At 40.8% G+C, this 25,722-nt stretch overlaps 1 protein-coding gene across 2 annotated transcripts; it reads left to right on the top strand.

Annotated features, from left to right (window-relative positions):
• On the top strand, positions 1–24,807 carry LOC137796567 (RNA-binding motif, single-stranded-interacting protein 2-like). Of its 2 annotated transcripts, none has more exons than XM_068594568.1 (14): positions 1–151; positions 9,586–9,749; positions 13,825–13,883; positions 13,999–14,090; positions 17,063–17,220; positions 17,337–17,416; positions 17,545–17,654; positions 17,837–17,880; positions 18,091–18,184; positions 18,363–18,413; positions 18,675–18,785; positions 18,924–19,004; positions 20,447–20,534; positions 21,078–24,807. In XM_068594568.1, exons 1-13 carry the CDS (start codon positions 80–82, stop codon positions 20,525–20,527), a joined length of 1,197 nt encoding a protein of 398 aa, XP_068450669.1. In that variant the 5' UTR covers positions 1–79; the 3' UTR covers positions 20,528–20,534; positions 21,078–24,807. The 2 variants fall into 2 exon arrangements, with proteins under 2 accessions (XP_068450669.1, XP_068450670.1); XM_068594569.1 differs by lacking the exon at positions 1–151 and adding an exon at positions 649–690.
• Positions 24,808–25,722: the final 915 nt, after the last annotated feature.

Raw genomic sequence — 25,722 nt, 5'->3', positions numbered from 1 at the left:
AGGCTCTCACTTCCCCAGCTGCTGACGTCAGCTGGCAGCCTGGGCTGTGCTCGCCGCTCCGGACATAGCGCCGAGAAAAATGCTGCTCTCCGTACCGCCAAGGGCAGGAATCAACCCATACAACGGCTATAACAGCAGAAACAGCAAAAAGGTAAACGCTTTTGGGGGCATTTCCCCCACTATTGTCGGCTCGCTCGCCCTGCAGGGCAACACCTCCCGTATCTGTCGCGACAGAAAGAGGCTTGTGACAGTGAGCTGCAGTGTCCTTGAGAAGCGAAACGTAGTGAATTTAACTTCAGACTTTGTGGAGTGGAAACCCAGCCGTGCTCCGTGGGCTGCGGAGGTGGGACACTACGTCCCTCCCCGGTCCTGTCATGTTGGACGCCGAGGGGTTTTTTTTGTTGTTTTTTTTTTTAAATGATTTTTTCGTAGTATTTGTGCGTGTGTAGTAACAGCGAGGGTGTCGATACCGCTCTGCTCACTCGCTTGGAAAAATAAGTCAATGGTGGAGAGCAACTTTTATATGCGTAACTGTACCGTGTTGGGACAGCGCGTCGGTGCCAGGATGTGTGTGTGGTTGTGGGGGTAGGGTTGTGGGTGGACATGATACAATATTAATTCTGCCTCTTCCTCCGGACACTACAGTAATATATACTGTTAAATCAGCTCCTTCATTGTCTCCGCTGCCGCGTAAGTTTCCAAAGTTTTTTTTTTTTTCGTTTCCCATCTGAAAGCGGAATATGCCCCACCCCTTGAAAAATCCCACCAGACCCATTGTGACTACGTTCCCAGAATTACGTTCAATGTTGACACTGTGACTTTAGTAACCAATATGCGAGGGAAGGGTAGTCTAAACACGATATGTTGTAGGCCTACAGCAGGAGGAAAACTAATGAAATGTCTATTCAAATTAGCTACATGGCAAAGCTGAATTTTCATAATCCTTCTTCCCGAGTGGTGTAGGAAATCTCGTGTCTGTTCTCTATGGACCACAAAGGTTTAGAAGTGATACACGCGCTTTGATTATACATGGCGGCATTATGTTGAGATTTCGCATTCACAGTAGCTCATCCTGTCCTTCTGCTCTGGCTGCTTTTCTCAAGCTGGGAGGCTGTGAGCTGCTGAACTCTAAATGGCATTTGGAAAATGTCTATTGACAAATTGTCTTTCTGTGATCTTGGGCACCGCCTGGTTGCTCATCCCTGCCGGATCTGATGTTAACACTCGTGCCAGTCTGTGCAACACAGTTTGAATTGTTGGTTCTACACCCACTTGCACACCTGACACATTTTGCTATCAATTGTAATGAACTCACATAGTTTGGACCTCATTATGTTGCTATGAGGAGACTATTTGACAAACCTTCCCTATACTATCAGAGCAAACCTATTTTAGCTGACAAGGGACCACTAACATGTTAAATGTTCCCTTTTTAAAAGGAAGGTAGAAGCAATCAGGAGTGTCACCTTGTCAGTGTCAGTACTTGCGTTTTCATTCATTTAAATTGATCCCTGTTGTTTCTAAACACGTATGAATTTGTGTTATACATGTATAATATATTCTAGCCCTACAAGCCTCGGGTCACTCACTGTTTTGTATTTCAGAAGTTAGATAAGTTAAAAGAAAAGTTTGACAATATTAGAAATACATTCATTTACTGTAAGAAGATCGATGTTGTCACGTCTGTACGTTAAACATGAAACTCCAGCCAGCAGCTGCTTAACTCAGCTTAACACGAAAAAAATGGGATAAAGGTTAGCCAGGTGAGTCTGTCCAAAGAATACTAATACTAGTTAATTGGATTTAAAGTAGCCTCATAGCAATATTTTAGGGACAACATAGCCCTTACCCTTATGCTGTTTTGAGTTGATTACCTGCCATAGGTTGGTATATAACTGAAGTGTATTAAATTTACACCATTACATGTGTAATTTTATCTTAGTTCCTTAATGGTTGTTGACTTTTACAGTCCATTGTTAATAGTTTAAACCTTTTCTAAGACCGAACGGTCAAAAATTAGTTTTTCAGGAACCAGTGATAACGTGCCCTCTGAGCAGACTTATTAAAAAATTATAAATATTGAACTCAAATATATAAAATAAGATGGGCTTTATAGATTCAATCAAAAAGTCTAGAAGAACAAGAACTGATGCATGAATAAGTAACTTTGAAAAGAAAAAAAGTGTGGGGCTCTGTATTGTGAAGTGAAAGTTCACAGCCAGGTCAAGTTCTTGTGTTGTGATTCCCAACATTTCCTCCTCCCACATCCACCTCCTCATTATTTTCATCTCTTGCTCACTATCTGCCATACCTGAGCTTCACGAGTTCACAAAATCCAAAGCTGATCACAAAATAAACACGGCAATCGGTGAGAAAGGCGCCCTTTGTGTTCGCACGGTGATTACCGAGGCGCTCGGTTTCTGTCGTGCTTAAAGCCAGCTGCTCCTCCCCTGACTGAGCACCTCATTTCCTCCCTCAAATAAATAGAATTAATGTCCTCAAATCAAATTTGGTTGGTTTCTGTGTAAAGCTTCCTGGGTGGAAAAATATCAGGAGGCTTGTCGCTCCTCAAGGTATCATACGTCTGACTTAGGCGTCTGACTTAGGCTCATCGAATGGCTTTCTTTTTATCCTCCCATGGCGTTAGTCCTTTTCAATGTCAACTTACTGCTGTGATATAAACATTGTGATGCTTCAACACATACTTGTTGGCTCAAAACAGAGATAGATATCAAAAGAATTGAAAGAAATGCATTAACAGGAGCATTAAATTGACCGACAGGTGGAAAGGGTTTCACTAAAAATGTCTTTTAGACATGGCAGAATAGCAGAATTTCAGTCTAGCATGCTTCTTTAAATCACTGATTTCACCCTTTCTCTTTTCACTCTTTCAGGCGTCACCAGTGTATCCTATTTCTTGCCAATGCGGAGTATTCCTAACTTTATAGACATTACTCTTTGACAACACTCACGGGATTGCATAACTCTATCCCTGCTAAGCAAATAGTGTGTCATGCTCCTGTGCTGTTTGCACGTACAGTATATTAATGAGGTAATATGCATATTTTACCTTTCCAGTAAATAAGCCTCTTTGCAAAAACAGTCCAATTCTGGAAGATCAGCACTAATAGCCAGTTAGCCACATGATATAGTGAGATTATTAGCGTCCTCAGAGAGTTGGTGGTAACTGAAGCGCATTTATAAATGGAGTCACGCCCAGACCTTGCAGCGCAGTGAATGATACGGTTTTCTTTTGACCTCTGATCAAATCGTGCCATCTTCTTTTACAGTCTGAAGTTGTGTGTTTTGAAAACAGCAGCAACACTGACAGACCCGGGTATTATATCCCAACTACGGTTTCTGTCTGTCACGTTTAAATTCACCTGAAGGTTTGATGAATTCCTCTGCAGCTCGTCCTTCAGGGCTTGTTGCTTTTCTTTTTCTCGCCATTGTTCTGTCTCCCGTGTTTATACTTTGCCACAGAGATAAATGCAAACAAATGCAAAAAAATGTATGTGCACGATTCCGCTGTCGTATCTTTAGCCCAATATCTCTTAGGAATCAGACGTCAAGACGTGGGCAGATAGCCGTTGCAAGTGATGTGCAATTCTTGCCGCCATCAGCAGCCGCATTCCATTCTTTGTAAAGTTGTCCGTCAGAGTTTGACGGCTGTGTGTGGTAGCAGTGGAATTAATTGGAAAAAAATCTTCCAAACAAAATGAAAACACATTGACAAACAGGTACATAAAACATTTAGGAACGATTTTTCTTGACTTTATAACGTAGAAGGAGAAATGCCTCTCAAACACCTTGATTATCATGGGTCGAGTTTGGAAGGTTTGGCTACAAGAGTACAGAATACTTTTGCAAAGAAATTCCAATAGGGATGCGTATATTATGATTTATACTCTGTATATATGTCTAAGATATATGTTACTGAAAAAAAATCTCTTGACATTGAATAATCATTTTTGTAATTTCAGGAGAGAAAACTCAGAATGACCAAAGCAACAATTGATTCTTTTAAAAATAAATAGCAGTTCAAAATGTGATCTGGTTCAACATTGAAAGTTTGTGTTTAGCTGAATGAATTCATGCACTTGGAAACTTCATTTCATGGTTCATTTGGAGCTCTGCTCTCAACACTGTGGCCAAGAGCATTTTAACTACTCAAGCAACTTGCAATGAAATTACATTTATTAATATGTACTTTCTTTTTATTCCGTTCATTTAGTAAGTTAAATTCATATTTTGCTTGAAGAATTTAGACTTTTGAATCCTATTTCACTGTGGAAACGTAGAAGTGAAGTGAACAGTTGTGTCTTTTTAGTTACTGTGTGTTTTTCACTTTTTATTACATTCACATCCTTTTCAACTTGGAACACAGGTTAAAGAAATAAAGTGAACTTAAGTGAGTGTTGGCTGACTCCCGAGCAATATCTGACACCTAGTTTTCCTTGTCGTTGGATTCCTATGTCGCAAGAGTTGGCTGCTTAACAGCAATCTTTTTTCATGAAGGAATTCACCAAGTTCACATATTTTCAATGATGACCATGTGTGTTTTTTGTTGTACTTGATTAATTAGATTTTCAGAGAGGATCTTGCTTACGTAAGACTTATTATCAGCCACTGTCTGATCTCAAAAGTCATCAGTCGTGCCAAGTGTTAGATATCATGTGTTCTTGAATCGCAGCAATAAATCCTGAAGGCATCATCAATCAATACATATTAACATTGAATCAAATGTTTTTGCTTTGAAAACACTTCGTAGCCGTTTAGACACTTTTTCGGTTCTGCTGTTTTCACATTTCGAGCACGGTATTTCCAGCATCCAGCATCAACAGAGCGATCGCCAGCAGTAGATCAAGCCCAAAAAACATACAACCCAACAAGTAATATCTTAATACCTTAAAATGACCGCTAGAGTTTGGTCAACAGAGTTAAATCTTAAAGAAGATGTCTGAGGTCATTTAGAAATGGAGTCTCCAATACGTTCACTAGAGAGCACAGACACGATGACTTCAGGTTATATTACGTCCCATTATATATGGGATATATCTATCTATATATCTATATCTATTTAGGATATATCTTGGTCTCATAATACATACATCAAAACATTTAAGGGATCCATACGAAAATTGTCTAAATAAAAGATAATAATAATAATAAATATTGTACTTTGGAGTAAATATCACTTTAAAAATCCAGTATCGGTCGGGCTGAAATAACAGGACAATCTTGGTTTAGTTCCATTTTTCTATTAACCAAAGATAAATGTGTATAAAAGGCACTGAAATCATAAATGCATGCCTAAGACAACGCCCAACAGAAAATACATTAAATACACAAGTTGCTGTGTACAGGGCAACTTTTTCTCCTCTGCGTGTATTAAACCAGCTGTTCTGCTGCAGTGACTCTGTCCTCAGTAAACTCTCCTGAACAGTCACCTTTGTCCTTCTGGCCCTCTGCCAGTTATCTCTGTTTATCTGGTATCTCTTTGTTTAATGTGTCAGATGTTTTTCGGATGGCCCCCAACTCCACCTTCACCGACTAAGGCGAACAGGTAGAGAGAGAGTCAGAGTCCTTGGGGAAAGCACAGCTGTCAGAAATTTGATGCCAAGTACCGCAGTGATGCCGGACACTCAGTGTGCTTCACATTTTGTTAGAACTCTAGCTGAGTGGAGGGACAGTGTTTGTAGGTATCTGTTTCCAAGCTCCCCGGGTTTGGCCACCTGACCCAGCTTGAAAGCCGGGCATGCATGTACATTTGCGGCGTGCATGTGCCTCGACCTCAATCGATCAACCTGTGATCGACAACATTAGGAGAGTTTGAGGATCAAAAGGTGCCTATAAAAAGACAAAAGGAAGGGGAGTGTGAGACACAAAAAAGGAAGGAGGATTCAGAAACGAGTCTGGACGTGAGTTTGGTGTCCCTGTCACCTGGTTGGAATGCAGAACTCTTTCAGATGGTTACGTGATAAGATCAGGAGCAGATACAGAGGATTTCCTGCCTGCTGCCATACTGCAGCTTACCGCTTTACTAGACACACAGTCCCCACCTAACCCTCAGCTAATGTGAAAAGACTATGTTAACATTTTCCAAGGATTTCTAGTCCTAGTTTAAAGTAGTCGTTTAAATGTCTGTTTGTATACATTGGCAAACAGGAAAAGATGCGCTTTTGAAATCAAATAGCTTTTCCGAAATGTTCGTTGAAGCTTCAGAAATGAAGATTTCAAGCATCAAACTATTTCCCATGACTCATTGGAGCTGGTGCAGAGCGGCAGCTCAGCGGCGTAACTCAAGCCGGAAGCTGCGCCCTCATCCAGCCAGGGCTATAAATCTATGCATTAGCATGTCAGCTGGTCAGACAGCCATGGCTCTTTATGCCCGAGGAGAAGACAGGCAGCCAGGACACGGGAAGGCGAGCAGACCCCCCAACAGCCAGGAAATCAATGGAATTCTGTGGGTCAAACTGGGGTCGAGTGGAGAAGCCCCCACAGGGAGAGACGGAGATAAAAACAGAGGTGGAGTGAGACTCAAAAGAGGGTTAGACGTTGAAACAGATCTGTTCAGAGATACAGTAGCATGCGTTTAAAGTGCTCATATGAAGGAATTACTCTTGATAGCTTCATTTAACTTTGAACACAAAATAAAAACCCATTTTTTTATGTATTGAGAGATTTTTCATAAATAATGACAATTCCTGGCAGCTTCAGATTACTGATGGAAGTTTACATCAAGGTAGAGGAAATGGATTTATTTATAGAAGTGTTACTGAGTTTTATCTTAAGTTTGGTCCTAAAAATATCCATGTGGATTTTATTTAGCCTTTGTTATGAAGTTGGAGCAGTTCTGCAAAAGAAATAAAATTACAAATCCATCAAAGCCCTTATATACTGTACAGTCTGTTGATGCTCAGGTTTCAAATGGTGCAGCGGTAGGACAGTCTTGATTTTAGTAGTTTGACTATTAATATTAGAAAGTCTGTATTAGTTTTTATAAGAATATAGAATTAATGGAACACATTTGATTTATTCTTACTTTTAGTTAAATAAAGTTGTCTAAAATGGATTTCTGAGGTCAGAGAATGTCTGATTAATCATACACATTTGGTAAATAGGCTCAAAGGATTAGTGCTTAAATCACAAGTGATTTATCAGTTCAGTCAATAAGTAGTGTATTAAGCAAAGATGCCAAACCACTTTTTTTTCATTTCTTGAACGTGAGAGTTTGCTTGTCGGTGGTTTCTGTCATTGTAATGTAACATCTTTTGGATTTTGAATTGTATGTCGGACAAAACTATCAATTTAAAGACATCACCTTGGCCAGTCATAATTTCCTAGAGGTGGGGACTTCATTGCAGTCCAAGATATAAGATACAAGCTCTTGTTGCTCTCTCAGCAACTACTGACCTACTAATCAAATAAATAAAGAAATTGGTGTTTCAGCCTATGTCTTTCACAGAACACATGCAAAGCCAATGCACAAGGTTAGTTCAGTTTGGGGTGTTTATAACATCATAAGCAGTTTACATTTCATAAACAATCTATTTTGACTTGATATATTATGCAGATCAATTAAGCATTCTACAGCAGTAGGCTGCAAGTGTGTATCCGTGAATGTGTTGTGCTTGGTTTGTGTACATGTGTGTGGTTGCAAACTGGTGATTTAAATGGTTATGTTGCAACGGTGTGATCCTGGTACAGTCTGGAGCTTGATTGGGACTTGGCACTCTGGTAAAGCGTGTGTGAAAGAGATTACAGGCCTCTGCTGACTGCTCTTTCATTCAAAAATTAGCTTTCTCCGTCACTCATCATGTGATAAGATAGATACTCTTATGGGCAAGCTTGTGCAGTTTTTGTATGTTTACTACTGCCCCTAAAAATGTTTCTAAAATAATGCAACTCGATTCAGTGTCAAAAAGATGTTCATGTGTATACTAATGTTCTCATCCAACCATGACCAATATAAAGATATCCTATAATCTTTATATCCTATATCTTCTCTGCATGGTGGACGGGTGTACATATCCCTGGATCTCTGAAGGGAAAGTTATGAAAGGAAAGAGCACTTTTTTCCCCCTAGTTTTACTTTCTTTCTCCATCTTACCTAACACAAACAAACACATGCAAAATGTTCTGGTTTCTTCAGCAGCAGAGGAAGAGGAGATTATCTTCAGAGAAATGAGCCTCTTGTTGAAACGGCTGCTGGAGGTCAGAGGGGCTGTATGAGAGGGGCTCCATGCCTTGTAGATGGCGTCTAATAAGCGTGATTGGTAGACGTTGCTGGTGGTCCTGGTGTGACTTTGACTTCCTGCTGGGCTTTTCCTAAACACCACCAGTCTGCTCAGTGACCCTCTCTTTTCCCCTGAAATTAACCCATTGTCCGCTTCTGTCCTCCGTCCAATCACTCTCTCAAACGAGACGTTCGCGGCTACACGCATATGTAGTTATTCTTACTCCTTCACCATGCAACACTCAATGAAAACATGCGGCTGTTGGATTAATGGGATTCAAGTCAACTTCTCGCTGCAAACAGATATTTGCCAGTTCTGGCAAGTCTGATCTGAAAGTGTTGCTATTTATTGCCTCAGTCTTTTTTGGAAACCAGCCAGTAGATCTAATCCTGGAAAGATATGTTTTTATTTATCTCATTAGAGAAATATTCCCCATGTTACACAACCTTTTCTTTCATGCCTTTTATGTTCCACGTGTGAGTCATTGATTAGTGGACTGCCGTAGATTACAGCTCTTCACCGGTGCTGAGTCCTCGTTGACTGCTGAAACAAAACAACCTGAAGTCAAAAATGAGAACACAATTCTGTAGTAGTTGAAGTTCATATCGGATCATGACAGATGGTCCAGCATGGGCATGTGACTAGAGGCGTATAGTAACAAGGTCCTGTTGTGCTTTTGTCACACATCTATTTGAATTTCTCTTTGTTTGGATGAAGGGGCTTTGTATGTTACGTGGACTGAACTAACCCATGTTTTTTTCAGTCATGCTACTCGTGATCGTGTTAGCTGTTCACTTCAGATACTGTTTGAGAGGGAAATGTCAGTTTAAGACGATTTAAATTTAAGCTTGATGAAATTAATTTTAAATACCTGCTTTTAAAAAAAAAACTGAGAAAAGTAGCTAAAGCATGAAACATGTTCACATCCAGGCTCTATATTTATTTCTGCATCATCAGACAGACTAAATGTTAGTTTTACATCTTTAGAGCTTTGGTTTTGATTTTCACCGCAAGGATTTTTTTTGTGGTTCCAAAAGTAAAAAAGAAGTTACTCAACACAGAGAAAGCATAAGAGGCCCCTTTTCACTGTATGGACTAGGCAGCCAAGAGGCCCCACATTCCCCCACAAACACGATTGGTGAGTGTTGACATGAGGGCTGTGTGATATTATTGTTTGCAGCTGACACAAAATCAAATGTCTCGTGCAGGACGACTTTGAAGTTTCACACTTTTCCAATGCTGTGCTTGCCCAAATGCTGGTGTTACAGAATTAAAAGTATTTTCACAATGACTTCTTTTGTCTGTTCATGCTCGGTTAACTAATTCGGCTTCTTTCTTATTGCAGCAGACCTATGTGTCCTCCGGCCACCAGATGGCGCCGCCAAGTCTCAACACCAACAATAGCAACAACAGCAGTGGGGGAGGGGAACAGCTGAGTAAAACTAACCTGTACATCCGTGGCCTTCATCCTGGGACCACGGACCAAGACCTGGTCAAGCTCTGCCAACCGTAAGTTATTTTACATAAAGATGCTTAAAATGGAAAATAACGTAATGTCACACATTTTGTGAAATACGCTAATTTGCTCTCTTGCAGAGAGTTATAAGAAAATCTGTGTCACTCTCATGTCTGTGCTTGAAGACAGCGTCAAGACGAACCTTGCTGAGCTTGAAGATAGTACCTCTGAGTCTGCGTCACCAAACGCAACGTCACCAAGCACCACATTAGCGTAATGTTAACGTAACCAAACGCACCGTTAACGTCATCTAGTGTAATGTTAGCGCAATGTTACTGTAACCAAGCAAGACGTTAACGTTACCCAGCGCGCTGTTAACGTCATCCAGCGTAACTTTTACGTCATTTAGTGCGACATTTAACGTCATCTAATGTGATGTTAACATCATCCAGCGCGATGTTAACGTCATCCAGTGCATTGTTCACGTTATCCAGTGCAACATTTACATCATCTAGCACAAAGTTAACATCATCCAGCGCGATGTTAACGTCATCCGGTGCAACATTAACATCATCCAGTGCAATGTTAACGTTATCCAGTGCAACATATACATCATCTAGCACAAAGTTAACATCATCCAGTGCGATGTTAATGTCATCCAGTGCACCATTAACGTCATCCAACACGACGTTAACGTCATCCAGTGCAACATTAACGTCATCCAACACGACGTTAACGTCATCCAGTGCAACATTAACATCATCCAGCGTGATGTTAACGTCATCCAGTGCAACATTAACATCATCCAGTGCAACATTAACCTCATCCGGTGCAATGTTAACTCCATCTAGCGCGACATTAACGTCATCTAGTGCAATGTTAACGTCACACAGCATATTTTCCGTGGTGCAGGATGAAACACAAAGGTATCCGCCCTACTGTAAATGATTATGCCGTATTAAACTGACTATTACTGATCCTACTTTTTGTTCCATCGTAAATGGAACAAATTTTCTTTAGTTATCCTTTATGCTAAGTTGTTGAAAGAATCAAGTAGAAACACATAACAGCTGCAATCAAATTCTTTGAGTTCATAATGTGATGTTTAGAAAAAGGAGCTGTGGTTTCTGAATAAGATTGCTGAATTGCCACAACTGAAGTCAGTTTGATTAAATCTTAACAGTCCCAGGAAACCCTAGAAATTGACAGGAAAATGGTAGAGTCTGAGAGGGAATTAGGGGAAAGAGGGAACAGATGCAGAGAGTTGGGAAAAGGACAGGACGGGGTAAAGAAGAGGGAAGGGGCCAGAGAAGGGTACGGCATGTTGCCTCCTCGTGTCCTGATCTAACCTTTCAGGCCGACTTGACGCTATAGCAGTGAACTAAGACTTGCATACCCCGTGACAAATAGTCAACCCTCTATATAGTATGTCGGCCATACGAACGCACACGCACATACACACATGCAAACACTGATAAAACCTAGTAACAAGCAAACAAACTGTTTTGCTGTTTTGTATATAAGAGAAGGAATTTGTGAACTTTAACTCTACATCCGTCATCTCGACGGGTCATTCACATCAACGACACGCCTCCCTGAACAAGCACTGGCCACAGCTAACCGCCCCTCTCTCTGAGATTGTTGGTGTCATCCTCCAGTTTAGCTACTCGGGCCCAACATAATGGAGCCTCAGAAACATTGAATCCCCATTACAATTGTACACAACTTGCATCTAATGATGATGTTAATATTTAATATTTGAGTGCACACAAACATAATCAAAGCCGGATCAATCTAATAAAAGGTGAACTCTGGGATTTGAATGTAAAAGCAGGGGAACGACAGAGAAGTCATGGTGGGGTTGAGAGGGAAGATGACAGCAAACTGAGCCTTGAAGGGTAGGTGGGAGGGCTACCTTTGGGAAAGAATGTCAGACAGCCGCATGCGGGTCAGAGCTGTCTTTAACTCTCTGTGGCCTCCACCGTGTGGTGGGCTGCTGTTCATCTGCAGAGGGACTGAGGTCACATAGTCGCTGCATCACACCTTTAAACTCTCTGGGTTAAACATGAAACACAGCTTCTGCTTTTCTTTCTCATGCTTCCAAGCAGTGAAACTGATCAAAGGCTTCAGGGTTTTTCAATCTGAAGATATGAACCTAAATCTGAAAAAAAACCAAACAGCAGGCCAAACTTTAGTTTTGATATACATTTCTATCCCTGACTTTGGTTTTTATCAAGATATATTTTCTTTTAAACCAATGATTGATATTTTAATTATTTGACAAATGAATAAAGAAGAGTTTTGGAGATATACTCGTCAAAAATAGTTGAACTAGCATTCATAGTTTATCTTTGTATGTGCATATTGTTTGTTTATGCGAAAAAGGTCCCACTGCCAAAATTGAAACAGAGACGTTGCGGGTATGTGACAATCAAGGTATTCCCTTTTTTCTTTATTTTTAATATTATTAAAAACATTTTATCATCCATGTACATTAAGTAATAGGTCTTGAAGAAACAGTGTCTCTAAAAATAAAAATAAATATTTGTTATGAAACTTTAAATGAGTGCGTTATGAGGCCTAATATCAGTTAAATTATTCCTGAAATGCACTGCTAGCAAAGTTTTGCAAGTCAGTTTCACATAATGAATGCCCAATATTAGTTAAGAGGAACACGTGTTGATATGGTTCATCTATTTGAACCTTGAATGTGAATATTATATTGCTTTGTTTTAACTACAAGATTTTGCTCATGTTCTACAGTTTTTTTTAACAATAAACTGTAAATCTTACATTAATGTTTCTACAAATGTGCTCAAGAAGCTCAGAGATATGAATACAATAAATATAAAATGTATCTTGGACTTGAATTGGTTTAAATTGAATGTATATGGCAGTGGGAAATTATACACATAGCTTAGGGAAAGGTCATCTGGCTCTGTGGCAGCAGATGATGAATTATTAATTTGTGTCCTTTTTAATGTATCTGTCCTGACAGTAATAGGGATCTGCAGGAACGAGTCCTAAATCATGGCCATTCATTTTGCCCTTCCGCTTCCCCCGTCTTTAAATCAATGTTTGTTTAAGCTGAAATAGTTGAGACTGGTGTCCGCCATGACACAGGTTCCTGCCATGACCGTCCGGACTGAGTCATCTGGGCAGATGTACACTGAAACTAGGCAGGCGTTTCGGACCCAGCGGTGCGCTGCAATGTGAGGGTGGAAAAACAGAGCGAGGGAGCGGGATGTGGGGGAAGGAAGGCGAGCGGACGGGTGCAGCATCAGGTTACAGTGTACATTCCGCCCAGACGCCATGTCGCCCAAACAGAGCAACTCACTGGCTAAATTCACCAGACAAGGGCAGGTCTATTATACTGTAGAGCTGACGCACAGACTTACTGCATTCTATTGGTCTCCACATCTTACATCGCACTTCTTTTGAGGTGATTTTCATACGGCATGAATGTTCAATGTTACGGCGTCCATGCTTTCGTTTATCCTCCTTTGTTACTGGTTGGCATTTGTCATGTTTTTATATTGCAAACCCTGGACCGAAATAACAGGTTAGGACACTGGCTTATGTCTCATACACTATTTGACTTCATCTGTGTGTTAGATGGATCAAGCATACAGTCTGTTCTATTGACAGTCAAAATGTCAGACTTTGCCAATGACGACGCTTTAGAGCTTTATTTGAGCCCAAAATACTCAAGAGCAGAGCTGAATTTAGTGCTTGTTGAGAAGTGTGTGTGTGTGTGTGTGTGTGTGTGTGTGTGTGTGTGTGTGTGTGTGTGTGTGTGTGTGTGTGTGTGTGTGTGTGTGTGCGTGGTAAAGACAGGCCTAGAACAAATATTTTTTTGCCCTGGGGTACTGTCTACTGTCTGTCGAAAAGAACGTCAAGGAGCAGGAGGGGTGGAGGCAGACAGGGTTTTCTCAGACGCGCAAGATTGCAACAAAAAGACACAATTGGTTACACAAAGGAGTGTGTGTTCATGTTTACACCTGTAGTCAGTCAGCCTGAGGAAGTGCGACTGGCTTGGTATGCAGATGTCAGAGCAGATCCTCCTGTTGCCCTACAGTCACCTCATTGGCTCTGTGTTCTGACTGTTCTTTCTTTCTGTCTCTGCAGGTATGGCAAAATTGTGTCAACCAAGGCCATCTTGGATAAAACCACCAACAAATGTAAAGGTCAGAAAAAAAAGGCATTTATTATACAATATCATATTTATTAGACATATATGCACATCATTCAAAAACAAAACCACGTCACAGCTATTGTAATATGTTTTTGTCTGTTTTACAGGATATGGCTTTGTGGACTTTGACAGTCCAGCAGCAGCACAGAAAGCTGTTACAGCTCTGAAGTCCAGTGGCGTCCAGGCTCAGATGGCCAAAGTAAGAATCAGTCTGCTCTGTAATGCTCGCTTTACCCCCAAATTCACCAATCACCATGATGTTAAACTTGTCAGGCGCGTCTCAAAACTGTATTGATTTCCAAAGAGCCACATGCTAAACTTTGACCACAAAAAGTCATTCCCTTTCTCCACAAGCACACACGCCCTTCCTCTCATGTGAAAGGTTACATGCAGTGGCCTGATTGGCAGCGGGTGTCTTGTTGGCAAGAGGGCAAGATTCACTCTTTATAGGGAGGTTTGTGTTCAGTGACTGAACCTGTGCCAAAAATTGACAGTTGATGGAAAGATAGGGTCTGGCTTGACGCAGACTACATATTTTCAAAGCAAAAATGACTCCCTTTTTCAGTTTCTTTCTTTCACCACTCTTGCTGCTTTGTTAATCCTTTACTGCCTTCCCTTTCATCCCTAATTCCATCTCCTCTTTCTTCATCGCCCTCCTCACTACCACCTCTCTCTCCTCCCTTCACACCCTCGTCCCTGTGTATGTTGCTAACCTGCTCCTGTTGTAGTGCTTGTTCTGAGGTCTTTGTCCAAGTGTCTGCAGTCAAAGCAACTCTTGTCGGCCCATTAAGCTGATCTCTCTGGCTCTTAGGCTCCCCATTGAGGGAACCCAGGGGAGGGTGCCACTACACCCACTGTTAATGGGACAGGCACAATGGGCTGGCATTGTCCATCGTCTGGGCCTAGGCCTGGGGCTGACACCAGCACTTAATACACTCCACCACCAGTGTCCCTGCCCACCCCTCCCAGTGTCCTGCACCCAAACAGACCCACTGCAATGTAACACCAGGGACTCCCTCAGCCCAGGCCCGGAAAATTGTAACGGATCCGCGCTGCGGGCTGACCTGTGCCAGTCCAGTGCAACCAAACCCGGAGTCTAAGTTCTCTGCACCTCCTCTGTAAGAGTGCCACACAATCCTGGGTATCTCAATACCCGACAAGTGAAACCGGACACCAAGACTTGACTCACCCAGACAACATGGGCTCAGTCAGAGGTGTTAATAACTACTATAAAAACCTAAATATACACAGCTGCTTCGGAGTCGCTGGGTCACATCAGGTTAGAAGAATGTATCTGACATGAGCTTAATATCAAACTCAAGTGCAGTTCCTCCTGTTTGCACCTTCACCATGGCTGCTGCAAAGTGTTATTCACAAACAGAATCAGCCACACCTCGCACTGGCCGTCCTCAGAGTACGCACAGTCCCCGAAAGGGGCCACCCCAGCCCTGAGGCTGCGGCCCCAGAGGACTGCACACAGTGTAGGAGAACCATTGCAGAGTTAAAAATAGATCCCTTCTTATTTCCCAGCACCTCCCTGTTCAAACTCAGACGTCAGCCCAACATACAAGCAGGAAAATACACAGAGACACACCTCAACAGACATGGCTCACCTCGGGCTGGGCATAGAAAAATAGCACTATGACACTTCAGCAATTCAAAAGTACATGTGCCTGTGCTCGGTCCAACAGCATTTTCATATCTCCAACAGGGGATAAGACTATCTGCTTGAATATGAAACGAGATATCATGTGTGCTAGCTGAGTTAGAGGGTAAATACAAGGGTCAAAAGGGTGAGTTTTTCCTCCGACATGCAGCCTTTAACCCCATTAGTCTCATCTGGCCCATGACCGCCTGCACTGTGCCACTGAGTTACATAATGGACGTATTGCCGCACCCACAATAACGACAATCACAGAAAATGTCTTTGCCCTGTGGCTCACGGCTGAGAACAGAGGCTACTCATAAAGGCAGTAAATCTCTATTTGAGAAAGGTCTTTGACTTGCGTCTGACAGTTAATTTCATGCACAAGTGACAAACTGGTTTGCAGAGCTATCTGAAAGCAGTGAGTGTTAGAAAGAAGGGACACAATGGAAATGATTGCAATAAAAGATATTTTGATTAAAGAAAGGAGCCTGTTAATCAGCAGGCTCTCATTTATCCTCTTTTCTGTCATCCTCCTCTTTCATTACCCAAATTACTCAAGACTCCCACTACTTCCTATCTTGTCAGTTCCCTCCTTCTGTACAAAATATCACCCTTTTAAGCTCCTCATTTCTCCCACCCTCCCTCTGCTCTATCCTCTTCCTTCCTTCACTCTCTGTTTTCCCTTCCCCTCTTTCTAGCCCAGCCTCTTTTCTCCCGGTTGCCAGGCTCCTGTTGCTCTCTGAACTGCTTAACTTCATGGCTGACTTCCTGTCTGCTTCTGCACAGTCACATAACGTTTTTCTATTTCAAGCGAGTGCCACAAAATAAGTCTCTAATGATCGACTATCTAGATCTCTTAATTAGGCAACATTCCTCCCAAATATCTGACGTAATCTTTTCTGACACATTCATGTTTGCATGTGTCAGTGTATTTATGTGTGTCTGTATTTTTTTTTAAACCAGACAGCCGTAGTTGAGGCAATGATAAATGTGATAAAGTATCTACGGTTTCAGTTGATTGCTACCAATTGCTTGAAAACATTTTATCTGTATCAAGTCCCATTAAAGAAATGAAGCTTGATGATGAAGTATTAATGTGCCAAGAGCGATGACAGGTGCTGATATACAAACAGGTCACACTGCCTACACAGTATTTCATACAGTTGAAAAACTGTTTGGAAAAATTGTGGAAATTGTTTGGAATCAATTTCCATATGCAAATGCATCAGCGAAGATGTTTGAAAGTGGTATGCTAAATTAGATATTATGGGTTTAAAAAAAGAGGTTAGTTACAGTTCTTTATTAACTGCATTAATTGACGTACTTTGGGCTCATATCCTCCAGTGACACACCTGCAAGCAGTGATGTTTCAAACAATAGTAGGTACTAATAAAGCAATGGTTTCAAATGTAATTGTCCAACACATATTTGCATTGCAATGAAACAAAAACAATCTCACAACACAATCTCTTTATGTACATTATCTGCATGTGAACTGATTTTCATGTTCACTTTCTGTACAGCAACAAGAGCAAGACCCCACCAACCTCTACATCTCCAACCTGCCAGTGTCTATGGATGAACAAGAGCTGGAGAGCATGCTCAAGTCCTTTGGCCAGGTCATTTCCACACGCATCCTCCGAGATGCTAACGGGACCAGCCGCGGTGTTGGCTTTGCCAGGTCAGACATAACACACCGCCCAATTTGTGCCTCAAATAACACATAGTCTGTGTCCAATCCTAATATAAACAGTGCACTACAAACAGGATTCAATTTGACTTTCGACTTTATTTCAGAATGGAATCCACCGAGAAGTGTGAGGCCATAATCCAGCATTTCAATGGCAAATTCATCAAGACTCCACCGGGAGTGCCTGGTGCGTGGAATGTTCGTTGTGGTATTAAAGGAACCCGATATTGTTGTCGTTGGTGCCAGAGCTGAGTGTCTTTGTTCCCCGGTGTGACCACTGAACTCACTCTCTTGTTTGATCTGTTGCTTCCACAGTGCCCTCAGAGCCCTTATTATGTAAGTTTGCAGACGGGGGTCAGAAGAAGAGGCAGAACCAGGGGAAATACCTCCACAATGGAAGGCCCTGGGCGAGAGATGGAGATACGGTAAGATGGTTACTTTCAACTCATCGTTCCTAAAGGGAACTTCCTGTGTTCATATGTTACCTTTCCTGTTGGAAATTAAAGCAACATCACTCTGGCTCTGTGCTTGATGACGGTTGTAGCACAGACTGCACCGGTGTTTGCATGAGCTCACTGTTTCTGAATCCTGCGCATTGTTTTCCCAGGGAGGAATGACGCTTGCGTATGACCCCACAGCCTTACAAAATGGGTGAGTGGTATGCATGGACTGACAGAAAACAGTCCCAACCCTCCAGTAAAACAGGAGTCAAACTCAAACTGTAGTAAAGTGCTGCCCTCTGCTGGGTGTTGAAGGAACACAGAATGCTGTTCATGCAGTTGTTGGAGAAATGTTGGCGAGTGTTGACATGGCGTGGCTGTCTTCATGTTTGCTTCTGGCTTTTCTCCATCTGTTCGGCAGCTTCTACTCCTCACCCTACAGTCTGGCTCCAAACCGAATGATCGCCCAGACTTCTCTCTCGCCCTACATGCATTCTCCTGTCTCGTCCTACCAGGTGGGGCATTTCATTGTGTTTATAATTCAAATGCTGCTTTAATGCCAAGACTTCATTATTTAAGTTAACAGACACTCAAGGAGGACCACATTCCACAGTACTGATACTCTTTATTTAAGTAGGTTTTCTCTTTGCTGACTTACATAATAAGTTTGATGACGTGTTTCCTGATCTTTAGGTACACAGCCCGTCCTGGATGCACCATCAGTCATACCTCATGCAGCCAGCTGTGAGTAAACCTCCTTCCCCCTCTCCTCTCCTCATCCCAATTAGCCACTCCATGTACCTTGGGCGGATGGGATAGCTATCCATGAGCAAATCATGAAGCATGCAATACCATGGGAGATGGTCTTAATTGAATTTAAGCCAAATTTTATGATGTTAACTATTCCCCCATATCCAAACTATAGTTTCTGTAGGACAAATTCCATTAGTAATGGTGATTCAGACACTGTGTCTCTCTTGTGTGTGTGTCTCTGTGCCTCCACAGGGTACTGTTCTTACCCCAACAATGGATCACACCATGTCCATTCAGCCCACGTCCATGATGGGACCTCTCGCCCAGCAGCTAAGCCACCTGTCCATGGGAGGCACGGGCACAGTCAGTACCGATCTCACACACATAAACACAATATGCAGAAAATTGTCCCCATAGCTAACTGTCCTGAAATTCAGAAGATCTATTATTCATGTCAAATACAACACACAATATGTGTTTTCCTCTCTGTTTTCCCTACAGTATATTCCGGCCAACACAACTATGCAGGGGACCTACATCCCCCAGTACACCCCAGTGCCTCCCTCCAGTGTCCCAGTAGAGGTATGATGCGAGCCTCAACCTCAGATGCTTATATTCTATATTTCCATGAAGGGGATGAATAGTATTTAACTCTTATGGGGACGTATTTACTAAAACTTAACACATCTGTTAGCACGCCAGGTCTCAGTGGTATGTATTTTAAGTAAAGGCACAACAAAAAGGGAGGTGACTATTTAATTTGCTAACTGACTGATTTACTGAGCTGGACAGTGTCCATTTGCCTTGGAGGTGTGTGTGGTATTTTATGACAGGTAGAGGCTGAAGTCGTGGTTTTGATGATTCCTCTAGTTTTCTATGAATACAATATTATTACATCAAAGGTTAGGATTATTTTGTTTTAGGAAAGTGATGTGGTGTAAAAACTATTCTTGTTCTAATTTGGTCAGCAAACATAGTGCGAGAAAAAGTTACACCACTCCCACGTCCTCGCAGAAACGTGATTGGACAGGCTCTCGGACATATTTTCTAAAAATATTATGTATTTTCTTGTTGTTAAATTGATGACCTTCTCACCATTCATCTAATCCTCAGTCAGATTCAACCTGAGGAAGTAAATGAGAAAGAGAAGGTTTTCATTCCCATTTTAGCAGTCCTAATGATTTTTGAATTGGCTTTGTTCTTTACTGTGATGGAAACTTACTGTTTCTCACTGCAATCATACAGTATTTAAATGATACATCAGCATCTGCTGTGTCGAAAAGCTTTAAGAATGTATTTTTGTCATTCTTTTTTTTGAAAAATATTTTATGATTAATAACTTAGGTTTTTCCCACGTAATGTTACTATTGTTAAATAGCAGTGTGCTGTCCAAATAATGGATCTTCATGAGCTCCTCCATTATTCAACGAGAAGAGCCTCTTGTGAATGAGAGTCACGATCATTGCATGGAGACACGTGGCACCGACTCCACAGTCTGTGCTCCAGTGTGAAGCAGCTTTCTGACCGAGGCCTCTGCAGGATGCCGGCTGAGCCTGCAGGGAGTCCTGACTCATTTGTTGGAAGGTGGAGCTCTGTGATAGTGATGGAAGCCCACAGGATGAGCAAGACAGTGAATGAGAAAAAGGGCAGGTTTATGAATGGGACGAGACACGGTGGTAAGCCATGAAGTCTGACTGTGATTGGGTGGGTGAGAGCCAGTGGGAGAGGAGAAGAGAGGGTGGGGTTGAGTGATGGGTGTTAAGAGAGAATTGGGTCAGTCTTATCAAAGGAAAATGTTAAGCATGTCTTTTAGTAAATACGTCCTGCAGTATGCACTGGCTTTTAGTGGATGTTGCACGTTGCATTCATCCACTTCAAGTCATATAATGTCTTTGAAACGGTGGGGAGGGCAGTGGTAAAATACAGGCCGTCTTCTTCTTTGTATTTTTGATTCTGTTTAATTGACACATTATCATTCATCATCAAGTTGAGTCTTCTTCTAAAGTCCTATCCCCCTTTTTTAGGAGAATGGTGGTCAACAGCAACAGGTTGCTATGGAGAGTCCCGCCGAACACTCAAACTACTCTTACCAACACCCCAAGTGAAGCTGAGGTAAGACAGCAACGGCTGCTCTGCTCAGTCCCGCTAATGACACAAATGTAGGCAGATGTTTTGTAAGTATCTAAACTACGTAGTCATTTTGTCAGGTCATTTTGTTCCTGCTTATTCACCTCCTGGCAGAGATTTTATTTGGCTCTAGCCAGGCTAGCTGGTATCCCTTGTTTTAGTCTTCATACAAAGCTAAGCTAGCTGGCTGCTGCTGCTTCAGCTTTATACAGAACGAATGAGAGTAGTTTCTAATCCAGCAATAAAAAGCATACAAGCCTGTTTAAACTGGCCATGGCTGCTTTATTGCGAGAGTCAGTAGCAGATTTAATGAAAAAACATACACAAGTACAATTTAATCCAATATATTGACAAAAGGCATTTATTTAATTAATTAAATTAAAAAGGGTAAACCCCAAACAAGCCATTCTAAGATTGAACAGTTTCAAAGAATGATCTGTAATAAAGTGTGTGTGTGTGTGTGTGTGTGTGTGTGTGTGTGTGTGTGTGTGTGTGTGTGCGTGTGCGTGTGCGTGTGCGTGCGTGCAGCTCCCAGCAAGGTGGGGCCGAGGGCACGAGGTGAATCCAACCAAACCGGATTCCTGCTAAACTGTCCTCTATACATCACCAAGCACCCGGACTTGAACATGGATAACAAAAGGAACGTGTGTGTGTGTGTGTGTGTCTGTATTTTCTTTTCTTTTTAAGAAAAAGGAAGGACAACACTTATGTCATTGGATTTTCCTGCTCACATCCTCAAGAGTTGATCTACCCCAAAGGTGGGAATCTTCTTCACAGAAGCTGTGATCTATTTTGATATCTGAAAAAAAGGAACATAACAAGAAGTTAAAAAGAAAACTAAGAAGAAAAAAAAAAAACGTAAGAGAGGTTGAAAGACACATTATTTTTGTGCACGTAATATAACAAATTCTTATTTTTAACACAAAAAAAGCATTCTGGACATTTCAGGGTGATTCAAGGAAGAGTTGAAACACAATGTGTCTTTTATTTTTTGTAAAATATGCAAACTTTTATTTTTATTTCCTGATGTCTGTTGTTTGATGTTCTATTTTCAGCAGCGGAGGAATCAATTTGTACAGATTCAAAAACCTAAAAAACACTTTTGCTGATCTGACGTGTTGGAGGCAAACCGTTTAAAGCTACTTCTTCCTGTAACTGCTGCAGAGATTTCTATTCACGCACAGATGATAATAACAATGTTCATAGTCTGTTTAGTCTTATTTTTTATTTGACATTCTTACATAAGTGAACAAAAGACAATCAATTATTTCTATTTATATTTGAATTATCATGCATTTTTTTCTTTTTAGAGTTTTTATCATTGGAACAAACATTTATAGAAAATAAGTTATTTAATACTGTCGTCTATAAAGACTTAATCCTGCGCATTAACGATGAGCTTTAACATTCAGCTCATTACCAGTTTTGATGCTGTATGCACCATTAACTGACACCTGTTCATACTAATATTTGATGTTTTGTTATAGTGTAACTCCATGTTACATCTGTGTCATTGAGAAGTGGTTTTAAGCGGTTTTGCTTTGGCAATCCTTCAGGTATCATTAAATTCATCCTCTGTCGAAGGGATGAGGACATAAACATGCTTTAGATCTGAGCAGACAGATTTCTGAAAGATTATGTGTACAAAGAACAATGCAGTTACTAAATTAACATATGGCTTTGCAAAAGCAATGAGGGAAATCAAATAGAAGACTAACACGATCCCTGAGAATAATTAGTTTGGAAGGAGAGGGAGCTGTAAGTCTTTTTTCAATGCTGCTGTTGTCACCTGAGTTTGATTCTCTGTCAGTGATTTTTAGTTTGTAGAAAGTTAAATGTTTCTGTTTTTCTTTTGTCTGTCACTTGAAAACCTTTTGAGCTAATTTGCCTTATTTTTGATGAAATTATCTTTGAAGTAGATTAGATTTTAGCTTTTTACATAGACTAGATGTTAGTTTCTTTTTTCTCTGCGTAGGGATTGATGCTGTTTTCTTGTGCACATTACTTTTTCTCTCATTTTTGTTCTCACTCGAACTTCCGTTCCAAACTTTGTGTCGTCTGTCCTCATAATGTGTCGGGCCCGTTTGTAGAAAGCCTTTCAGAGTGGAGAGCTGAACCAAACAACGACTTCGTATAGTCCTGATCCAAAAGATTCATACTGATGCTGCATTGGTGCTCAAAGAGGCTTCCAGCGCACACGCCCCAGATATGTTTTAGTTTATCAAGTGGAGCTTGTGTTACAGTGCATCCAAATATGCTGAACTTTAATTTATGCAGACATCAAAAACTGTAGATATGTAGATAATAGAAAATGGTTTTACAAAGGACTGCTCACTAGACCATGGAAGTGCCATTAAAGGCGATTCTTACAGCCTTTAGTGAGACAGCCTCAATGAATTTAGAAGAGATCTCAAATTCAGCAAAAACAAGTTTTAGCTAAGCCTTAATTTTGTTCTCTGGATGGAACTGCCTGACCTCATATAAGATTGACACTACGTTGTGCATACTACAGAAATGGCAACAGGCTTGTTTGAATGCCATCGAGTGCGTCGTCGCGTCAGTCGAGTTAGCTGTAGGGATGCGAGGAGCTTTTCTTCCCGCTCCTCGACCATCCATGTTTGAGTCCAGTGATAAACACAGTGTGAAGACATCTTTCTTAAGGCTCGCAGTTTGATGATTCTGTTTCTAACTTCTTGTTTTCACTTTAATTTTTTGCTGTGTGTTTGTATTGTTTATTTCCACAACCAAAGATGTTGTAGCCACCCCTCTTTTCACAGTTAGACTGCTCTCATTTGTAGACGATCATGTGTTGTGTGTCGCTGGATGAAATGCCTTTTTTCTGCTTCCGACAGATTCAGAAAGCTAAATATCACAATAAGGGTGGTGACTTGTACACGATATTACACATTCAGACCACAGTTTAAGGTTTTGTGGGAACTTTTTGCCACGACTCTATCTGTTATATAGTAAAGTATATGGCCATGATCTGGTTTTGTTGACACAAGTTAATTAAGCTGAGCGTACCTCAGTATACGTACTGGGATGTTGGTGTGTATGGAAACAGACTCATTATGAACTTCATTGGCCTCTGCAGACACACAGGAGATCTCCAGAGCTTTCACGTTGGTGAAAGGTTTCAGACACGAGAGCTAATTTTGTAAATAGTCTTATTTTCCCCTTTCACCTTCTTGTTTGTTTCTTTGTGTGTGTTTTTATTTTTATTTTTTTTAATGATTTGTAGCCTGTCCAGATAACACAGTGACTTGCAAGGTTTTCAGATTCAGTGCCCCATGAAGGAAATGTCATGGATGTTGTTTATATGTTCAGAGAAATGATATTCCATGTATTAGCCATCGCTTTAATACAAAAACAGGATTTTGAAACTATGAAATGACCACTTGTTACGATGACATGTTTATTTATTTTATTTTAATTTTTTTTCAAACTTTTCTGCAGAGATAATATTACAGTCGTGATGCTCCAAAATAATTAGCAACTTGAAAATGATAAAACCTTAAATTACACTTAAACTGTAGAAACATTGAGATCAACGTCTGATCCACACTCGATATTTAAAAACACAAAAATCTTGTTGCACTTATTTTTTTTTAGTCCACACCAATTTGAAAATGCTCTTTTTGTCTTTTTAATGTAGATTTGATGGCTTATTTCATAGCTTCAAAATGTTTTGCTGCTAAAACAGGATTTCCAAACAGGTGGTTTGATGTTGCCCATACTGAATTTTCAAAATGTCCCTTTTCATTTTGATTTGGTTTATACAGAGTATCCCTAATTTCAGTCATAACTTCATGATTTGAATTCTGTTTTACTTACAAGAAGTTAACATTGTATTTTACATGATTAAAACCCATCATTGTTGTCTTATGATGACACTTTTTAATACAAAATAACATAAACGTGTTGCTCCACACTGTATGAACCATATTGGTGTGAATCCCAGACGTTTTGAAAATCTGATGCGCTCATCCTGCTCCCTGCTTGTGAACAGTTTTCTTATTTATACAATAACTCATTTTGTACAGTTTTGTTAAGAGGAAATAGGTTTTGATATTTGGTTGTTTTGCAAAGCCACTTGGCTACTTTTGTCTTCCTGTGCCAGAGTTGCTAAATTGTCTGTAACTTGTGTTTTGTTTTTTTATTGATTGAGATGAGATTTCCCTTCTTTCTTGGTTTTCTCTTTGAATTTGAATATGTCATTTTCCCCTTTTTTTTAAATAAAAAAATCTTGTTTCAGTGATTGGACGAACTGTGTTTTTAATTTACAGCAACTGTTTGAGTGGAAGTGATGCATTATTGATATCACCTGGGTCATTATCTGTTGCTGTTGTTGCCTCAGGTGTAGTGATAGATACCGTGCTGCCGCTACCTTCGGTGGTTGTCGGGGATTTAGCAGGGAGCTAGCTGTGAGCTAGCAGCAGCGCTAGCTGGCTACTGCAGGGACAGAAAGGTAGAAGCAGCTTGTGACCAGACTTTTACGGTAGTTCGATTAAAGACTAGAGAGTGTAGTATCTTGCGACATCTTGCGTGGATTGTAGTAGTAGATTGCAAACGAGTACGAGAACTACAGCGGACGAAACACCATTCATCATACACATTACAAGACACAGTACTTTTTATGTGTCACTTTTATTTTAATAAAGCCAGAATGTAATGGACACAGCTCATTGTTCTTAGAAAAAAAATATCAGCGTTTTGGTCACGATACAGGTCGAACATTTATAATATGTCAACCAGTTTAAGTTTAATTATTCTCTCTCACATCCCAAAGGCCACATTACAGTTACAAAAAAAATTGCAACTAATGTCAAGTAACTAAAGTGTGTTGGTAAAGTATATATGATGCTACACACACTCACACACACACTCACTCACTCACTCACTCACACAAACGTACACACACATTTTCCCTTTGCGGTTGGTGCTGCAGCTTAGCTTGAAAGTCTAAATTCAAATCCTTCAGGTTTCACTCAAACAGTGTTTCCCACAACGACAACAAAATGTACTCAAATTTAATAGACGCGTACAGTAAATCTTCAAAGTATCTACGATAATGTGTTTAAAGCAAGTATAAAAACACAACTGTATCTACTGTACATAGCTTAGCATAGTTATTTAAGCAAACTCCACTAAAAAGTGCAGATTTGTTCAAGCT

The sequence above is a fragment of the Clinocottus analis genome, unplaced genomic scaffold (genome assembly GCF_023055335.1).
Source record: "Clinocottus analis isolate CAN_PGR_092001 unplaced genomic scaffold, fCliAna1.0.p SCAF_3, whole genome shotgun sequence".
Classification (NCBI taxonomy): Eukaryota; Metazoa; Chordata; class Actinopteri; order Perciformes; family Cottidae; genus Clinocottus; species Clinocottus analis.
This window is presented reverse-complemented; position numbering and strand designations above follow the sequence as displayed.

Bases quoted from the DNA above. Each gene is read 5' to 3' on its own strand.
- LOC137796567 (XM_068594568.1), top strand. From the start codon at position 80: ATGCTGCTCTCCGTACCGCCAAGGGCAGGAATCAACCCATACAACGGC. The intron at 152-9,585 runs GTAAACGCTTTT...TTCTTATTGCAG, and splicing joins ACAGCAGAAACAGCAAAAAG to CAGACCTATGTGTCCTCCGG. The intron at 13,884-13,998 runs GTCAGAAAAAAA...TCTGTTTTACAG, and splicing joins AACCACCAACAAATGTAAAG to GATATGGCTTTGTGGACTTT.